We start from the raw sequence: 7,658 nt of genomic DNA, 5'->3' as shown, positions 1-7,658 counted from the left end.
ATGTTAATTGAGCAGTTCAGGAACAGTTTCATTTAACCCTTGGTTTTTCCTCTCTTTCAGATTAACAGCCACCCTGACGTTGCTAAGTAAGAGACTGAACTGTTACAAAATTACACTGGAGTGTCTGCCAAAAAACGTGGATTTCTATAAGAAGTTTGGTTATTTGGTATCTGAAGAAAACTACATGTTTCAACGGTTCTTTAATTAATTAAGAACTTCTACTCACTTTTTTTTTTGTAAAGACTGTTGGTGGAGGAGCTTGTGCTACAAACATTCTCTTCGTGGAAAATTTCTATAGTTTATTGCTGCAGATATAACAATCCCTATAAATAACGAACATCAAATGTGTAAATCCTACAAAAAAAAAATACATTTTAGAAGGGTCCTTTGGGTTAGGAAATAAGCTCTTAGAACTAATTTTTACTACTGTTCAGTCAAAGTGAAGCATTTTTTTTGTTCTAGCTGAGTTCCAAAGGACTCTTGATCAAGGGATGGTTTTTAACCAAAGGTCTATATTTTTATCTCAAATTTTTTCTTGCATTGTATTTTTCTAAAGGTTTGCGCTTCTTTTTCTCGGTGGCCCAAGTGCAGCTGCCGGGGGTTGTTCTGGCTGTACTGGGCAGGAGGAGGAGGATGTGGCTCGGCTAGGGACAGTGTCTCTCTCCACAGGATTTAGTGACACAGAACGGGCAGTTGTTGTGTCCTTTCCCTAGAATCTTCCTGAAGTTCTGCTGCCAACTCCTGTAGCTCAACTTTTATACAGGCACTATTTTAAACCGAATTAGGTACTATTTGTGCGGGTAGGGGAGGATCCTGATGGGCAGAGTCTGAAAACAGCTGCGTACTTCTCACTGCAGGGGTCCTGCACTTTAGCTGATAACTTTGTTTTCAGGATAATGACATGTTTTTTCTGATTAACCCCCAAAAGTTTGCCATGGGGCAAAGGTTAAGGGGGAAACCGCAAACCGGCAGGGAAATCCCCAGGGATTGTTGTTGCTTTGGAGCATCCCCTCGTTAGAAGATTGGATCATTGATTTGAGCACTTTTGCCAGTGATGGCAAGCAAATAACATACAAAGCCCTGGTTTCAACAGTAGCTTTTTGTGCAAAGAGAGTGAGAAATCCCACGTCTGTGAATAGGGCATTATAGATACGCGAAGGTTCGTACAGAACAGCCAGTTTTGTTTGTGAACAGTTGGGCCTTACAAAATGTTCTTTCTTTGTGGTGTGGAGAGCTACTTTAAGCTGTGGTGGGGGTTCTATTTAATGTTCCTGATGGTACTCCACTCAATATAGTGTTCCCTTGGTGATGTCTGGTTTATTTATTGATTATTTTTTTAAAAAATCTTTGTTTAAGCTGAATAAATGAAGACTGCCAACTGTGTCTGGTCTGCTTTTCATATTGCAGTAGGTATCCACAGTGAGGGTGTACCTGTTATCTTTCAGAACAGGCCCATACCTCCTCTAAATACCTTTGCTTTCCTTTCCCTGGCCTGAAAAGAACACTTTTTAAGATTCTGTACTGATTTTAAGGAAACTATCAGCTCTTTCGGTAGTTTTCACCCATTTTCTTAGAGTTGTGCTCCCCTGAGGGAGAGCCGGGCTTCTCCCCCATGTGCTCTGCTGACACAAGATCTAATTTGAAGATCTATGATATCTATACCATCTAAATAGCTCCAGGCCCTCATTAAGAGTTAACAAAAAAGATTAGTACAAATGAGGAGGATGTGATTGTGTACCCTGCTTAGAGCATTGTAAAACTAATTAATTAGGTTGAGAGTTTGGGTTTGTGGCTGCAGGACAATGGCTCTGCTGGGTGGAATCTGGCTGATCTGCATGCAGAGCTCATGTTCTGGACATTTTTTGGATGGCAGCTCTTCCCCCATGAGGAAGAAATCTCCAGCTCCTTCCCTAGAGCTGGAAAAGGAACTTGAGCTCCAGATCTCCAAAGATCTGGGTCCTCCAGTTTTGCATCCAAACCTGGGGAAGAGAGAAAATTGAACCTTTACTGCTACTGGGAGGCCACAGTGAGCCTTCTGCTCACTTCCCTGCTGCTAATTACCACCTTTGGGTTGACCCCAGAAAGCAATCAGTAATTGAAATACCTATAGGTAGTGAGCTAAATGAGACAGGTGTCAAGAAGTTTTAAATAAAAGGCTTAATAATAGATACACAAGGAAAACTAATCTCCAACTCCCTTAGGATGGGAGAGGCTGTGAGGCAGCAGACGGAGCAGAATGACTATATATAAAAAAAAAATAAGATTGGTGGAAAATCCTTAGTCATGAAGCTTGTTCATTTGTAAAGAGTCTCCCCGGGGAATCACCAGGCCCTCGGAGAGATCACAGAACCAGCTTACACATGAACAAGCCTCCACTGAAGCTTCTCCAGATCCTCCAGCCTGACCCAGGTATCCCAGCTCAGCCAAAAGCCCTGACAGAGGAGGATTTCCTCCTTCTCAGGTGTCACCACCATCTGTTCCAACAACATGTGGGAGTTGTACCTTGCTGTGTGTGGTCAAGGCGAGCTCAGCTCGCCTTGAGCACACACAGCAAGGTACAACTCCCACAAAGCAAACCAAGGATCCACCAGCAGAAGGTGGCATCAGAAGAGATACTCACAGCACAAAATGGCTTAGCTGGTTTGATTCCTGCCTTCCCATTCAGTGACATCTGCCCTCAGATGCGCTGTTCTGGACCATACAGGCTTGGTCAACTAATAACCTATAACTAATTTAACAAGCATTCAGTCTTGATGTGTCTAAAATTGGGAGCTTCCCCTCTGTATTCATTCAGTACATGATTATTTTATTAAATAATTAACCAGCGCTCTGTTCAAGTTGAACTTGCATAAAACAAGCAGAGATTTTTTTAGAGCAGTATTTTCTCTTAAATTGGACTCGAGAGCATCCTTCTCAAAATACTTCAGTATATAATGAAGCAAAGAGTTGTATACTTTAAAATAAATACTGCTTCGATCCCTGCCGTTGCTCGATTTCTACAAGCACAACCCATAATATACACTGAAAACAAGGTGAGTTTTAGCAAACTTTTTCTTTACTAAAGTCTCTTGTTATAAATTACACAAATAACTTTATAAACAAATCCCCCCCCAGCTTGCATTTTGTTTAAAGTAATAACTTTATATCATACAAATAAAGAAATTTCAAGTATGAAAAGTGCATTATTGCAATAATACCTCTTTGCAAGTCCAAAAGTCTTGGTTTAGAATAAAACTGTAAAGTGTAAAAAAGGAGTAAGACAATCAGTGCCATCTATTCATTCAAGAAGTCCAACATCTTAAGAATGATGCTTAGTGTGTTGCAGAGGCAGATTTACATCTGAAAGCAACATGTCATTGAAGAGAAGCTCTGTGTGTGTGTGTGTTCACCGTTTCGTATTTTAGGTCTGTTTTTTTTTTCCCCTAGTTTTCTTCACCTTTCTTGGCAGGAATTCCCCCAATACCAACTGTGCTGCCCTCGGGTATCATCTGTTCTGTGCCGCCGCTGCTTGCATGGTTCCGAGCTCTTCATCCTCCTCGTGCATTCGCTTTAAACTGCCTGCAAAAGGCAAGAGGAAGGAGGACATCTCTGAGAAGACCAGCCACAACAACAGGCAGATGTGAGTAGAACTACAGGGCAGTTGTCACCGCCTTCTTGTGACACCCTTTGAAGACACTCAGCTTTTGAACAGCCACTTCTGACACCGTTTTTCTTCCCTCACACTTCTCCACAGGGAGGAGAACTTTCCTACAACCCACCATGTTTTGCCCTCCCTTCACATCTCTCACCAAACTCCATTTTCCCTGACCTTCAGCACGGGTTGCTCCTGCAACAACTCTATATGATTAAGGTAACATTTTTTACATGCCCAAATCCCCTGTTATCTGTTCTAAGGCTTTTTTTCCAGAGGAATTGCCTTAATTTTAAGGGCAGTGATTATGTCATGAATATTGCTTTCAGCCCATCACTCTTGATTCCCCTAAGGAACTCGGGGCCTTTCTCCAGTAGGTCACACCACAGGAAAGTTCAACCATAGGAGAACAGAATATTTAAGTACAGCAGACTAGAGTTTGAGGGTGTCTTGCACACCAACTGCACCATCTCCTTCCCAAACTCTGAGATTCACCACGGCTGAGGGTGCAAAAGGCACCTCCTGACAGCGGGGAGGGAAGGGAGGAGGCATCACACACAACAGCAGAGGCTTCTGACCTGTAGTACCAGGTGGAACCGAGAGGGATCTCTCCAGCTGCAGTGGTGACATCATCTGGATGGTTAATTTTGCTAGATAGATGGCTTCATATTCCTGAAAAAAGTTCAATAATGCATATTGCTATTAATCCTTTGCAAGGATGAGGAGCACTAATTCCGAGAGTTCACTAGGGCAGACCAGAGAGTATCTTACAGCAAGGTGGGGATTTTAGAGGAGAGTTCTTTGTTGCTTTGATTTGAATGATAAAAATCATCAGGAAGACAGAGCAAAAGAAAGGTTAAAGCCATTTCTTGTCATCTTTAAGGAAGAGAGTAAACTTTCATTAAAAAATTCTATGAGAATGTTTAGAGAACTCCCCGTTTTCCCCAGCAGCCAATTCAGAGAGAGAAACAACACAAACTCAGAACACAGCGGCTTCAGAGATTTTTTATGAGGACAAACCATAGACAGCTCTGAAGTTGTGTTCCAGTGACCTGTCACGCTTTTGGTACCACACAAATCCTCATGGGAATGATTTTAAAAAAAACACTACCTAAACTCAGGAGATAATCATCTTGTTGCTGCCCACCTAAGTAATAGCAGAGATACTACAGATCTGTTTCAACCTCACAGAATCACAGAATGACATGGGGTTGGAAGGGACCTCTGGAGATCATCTAGTCCAACCCTCTGCCAAAGCAGGTTTACTCAGAGCAGGTTGCACAGGAACGTGTCCAGGTGGGTTTGAATGTCTCCAGAGAAGGAGACTCCACCACCTCTCTGGGCAGCCTCTTCCAGGGCTCTGCCACCCTCACAGCAAAGAAGTTCCTCCTCATGTTTAGGTGGAACTTCTTATGGTCAAGTTTGTGCCCATTTCCTCTTGTCCTGTCCCTGGGCACCACTGTAAATAGACTGGCCCCATCCTCCTGACACCCACCCTTCAGGTATTTATAGGTATTGATCAGATCCCCCCTCAGTCTTCTCTTTTCCAGACTAAAAAGACCCAAATCCCTCAGCCTCTCCTCGTGAGGGAGATGCTCCAGCCCCCTAAAGCCTGGTGGTTGCCCTACATTCACCCAACAGACTCCTGGAATATGATAAAGCCACTTCCTGACACCGCTGTTTGCTGCTTCAGACTTGTGAATGTCATCACCTACGAGTGCGAGTGTCAAAAAGCATCACTGCTACGTGCCACACACTTCCCTTAACCACCAATTAAGCCATTTCAGAGCCTCTTAATCACTGCACAAAACAGGATTTTTAATTTCTCCTCCATTCCTGGATTTGCTTTGTCTAAAGCTTAAGTCTAATGAATGAGGGTAACCGTCCACCTTCCTCCCAAGCTCTACTACTCACACAGTAGATGTGAAGCCTAAGTAGAAACAGCTGCTTTACAGGAAGGTGATGCATCAAATGGTTTTTGAGTCATGACCAGAAAAAAGAAAAAAAACAAGTCACCTGAAGTTGATGGACAAATCCAGCATTAGGATTAATACAGAATCTTCTTTCTTGAACATAAGTAAATGCATCCCTTAAGAAAAGGAGAGAGAAAATACTTCAGTGGAAAACAAACGACAGAAGTCTGTGGTTTTATGAGTCTTCCTTCTGTTTATCTGTTCTTTGAAAATATACCACTAACCGCTCCTTATATACCAACCAAAGTAGGAAGGACCAGTTGTAAAATACTATTTGCCCTCCCCTACACCACTCAGAACAGCATCTTAGGGCCTCCCCCTTAGTTTCCCATAGGCTGATACCCTGTTCCCAGGAGCAGCAGGTGGCTACTCCTCCTTTAAGAAGGGATGTAAACACACTTGCAGTGAAATGGAACACTCTGCCCCACATACAGTCTTCACTCAATCTCAGTGGGTAACAACTGACTTGTGCATCAACACACGACTGTTTATGTTCCCTCCAAAATTATTATTCACTTATATCACTTGAATTAAAAAATGAGTACCTACAGACATGCCAGACTGCTTCTCTGAAGTACTCTCTGTCTTCAGCCTTTTCAGACCAACAGTTATCTATGTGCCCACGCTTTGTTCTTACCTGTACTTCACCCCGAATGTTTCCATTATGTATGCAATAACTAAGGCAGCACTGAAAAGAAACAAAAAAACATTAGTAAAATGTATTTCCACAGCCTAAAAAAGGATTAATAAGCAGGATGGATAGTTTCCTACCTTCTAGATATCCCTGCATTTCCATGGACAAGAACTTTTCCTGAGAAGGAGGGAAAAAAAAAACCAAACAAAATCAACAATACTTAGACAGACTGAAGAAAATTCTTTGAAGTATAAGCTACATTCCTTGTTGTGGAGAACTACACAGTAGCAAGGTACATCCTAGGAATAACTATTGTGTCTTTCTTCACTCTAATTACACTCTGCTCATTACTGTCCTGAGATACAGAAGCACAAGTTCCTGCTTCTATGAGGATTTTGAGTAATAGAATCGGCATTCCAGGACCACAACACAGATTTAAAGCCCTACTTTAGGAACGGCACAAAAAAACCTCTCACACAGAATACAGTTGTGTTTGAACTGAAAAAAAAAACAACCAACAACACAAACAACAAAACAGATGCACAAAGAGGTTTGTTTTCCAGTTGGAGGCAAAAGGAAAGAAGAACACTTTGCTCTGAACTTGTATAATATAGTTCAAGTCAAGCACATTAAAACCCCAAAGTTAAGAAGATCTCATACTTAAGAGCCTCTAAGTTAGTTTTAAAGCTTTAATGACAATATATTAGTAAATAAGGAAAAAAGTTAATATGACTTTACCTCCACTTTGTAAACTTCCATCAATAAATTCTTTAGTCTAAAAAAAAAATAAATACAAGAATCAAAGTTTCAGATTATTTTCAATGTCACTGCTACTTGCATTTAAATTTGGTAGCATTTTTGTATCAGATTTTTATATACAGTGACAATAATGCGCTCTGGTTATACACACTTAGACATCACTTCAACTGGACATTTATATTCCTTTTGTACTATCTATAAAACTATATTTGAACTATCTATAAAAATCAGTGAAAAACTAGCAGGAAGTTAGAAACAAAAATGCATAAAAATCCAGTACGTGTGCCTTTTACAATCATCACGTCACATATTACGCCACTAGAATAAAAAGTAAATTCCCAACATCTTTGCTTAAAGTTGCTGGGGGACAAAACCCAAACCCACACACATCAACAGCAATACAGCCTGGACTACTCTACTGCCACCTCTGTCCTCCTAGAAGTTCTCCAATGATATTTTCAATTATCAAATTATTTAATCAATCTCTAAGGCAAAACGTCACGCAGTGAGGTCTGTGGAATACTGCCAGCTTGAGACAGCTGGGCAGATGAAATGCAAAAGCTAAATAATTTATTGTGGGGAAAACTCAGACTAGACTCTTAAAAATTCAACCAACACAGAGCTACTCGGGTGTCAGTAACTGTGAGATTTGCAGAGGATG

At 41.3% G+C, this 7,658-nt stretch overlaps 1 protein-coding gene across 1 annotated transcript in view; it reads right to left on the bottom strand.

Moving 5' to 3' along the window:
* Positions 1–3,033: 3,033 nt before the first annotated feature.
* Positions 3,034–7,658, bottom strand: part of STYX (serine/threonine/tyrosine interacting protein) — a 28,418-nt gene continuing 23,793 nt past the window's right edge. Inside the window, exon 11 of the mRNA XM_014936830.1 lies at positions 3,034–3,558. Within this exon, the coding sequence (XP_014792316.1) occupies positions 3,485–3,558 (74 nt within the window). The 3' untranslated portion in view covers positions 3,034–3,484. The remainder of the gene's footprint in view (positions 3,559–7,658) is intronic.

The sequence above is a fragment of the Calidris pugnax genome, unplaced genomic scaffold (assembly GCF_001431845.1).
Source record: "Calidris pugnax isolate Ruff unplaced genomic scaffold, ASM143184v1 scaffold10, whole genome shotgun sequence".
Lineage (NCBI taxonomy): Eukaryota > Metazoa > Chordata > Aves > Charadriiformes > Scolopacidae > Calidris > Calidris pugnax.
This window is presented reverse-complemented; position numbering and strand designations above follow the sequence as displayed.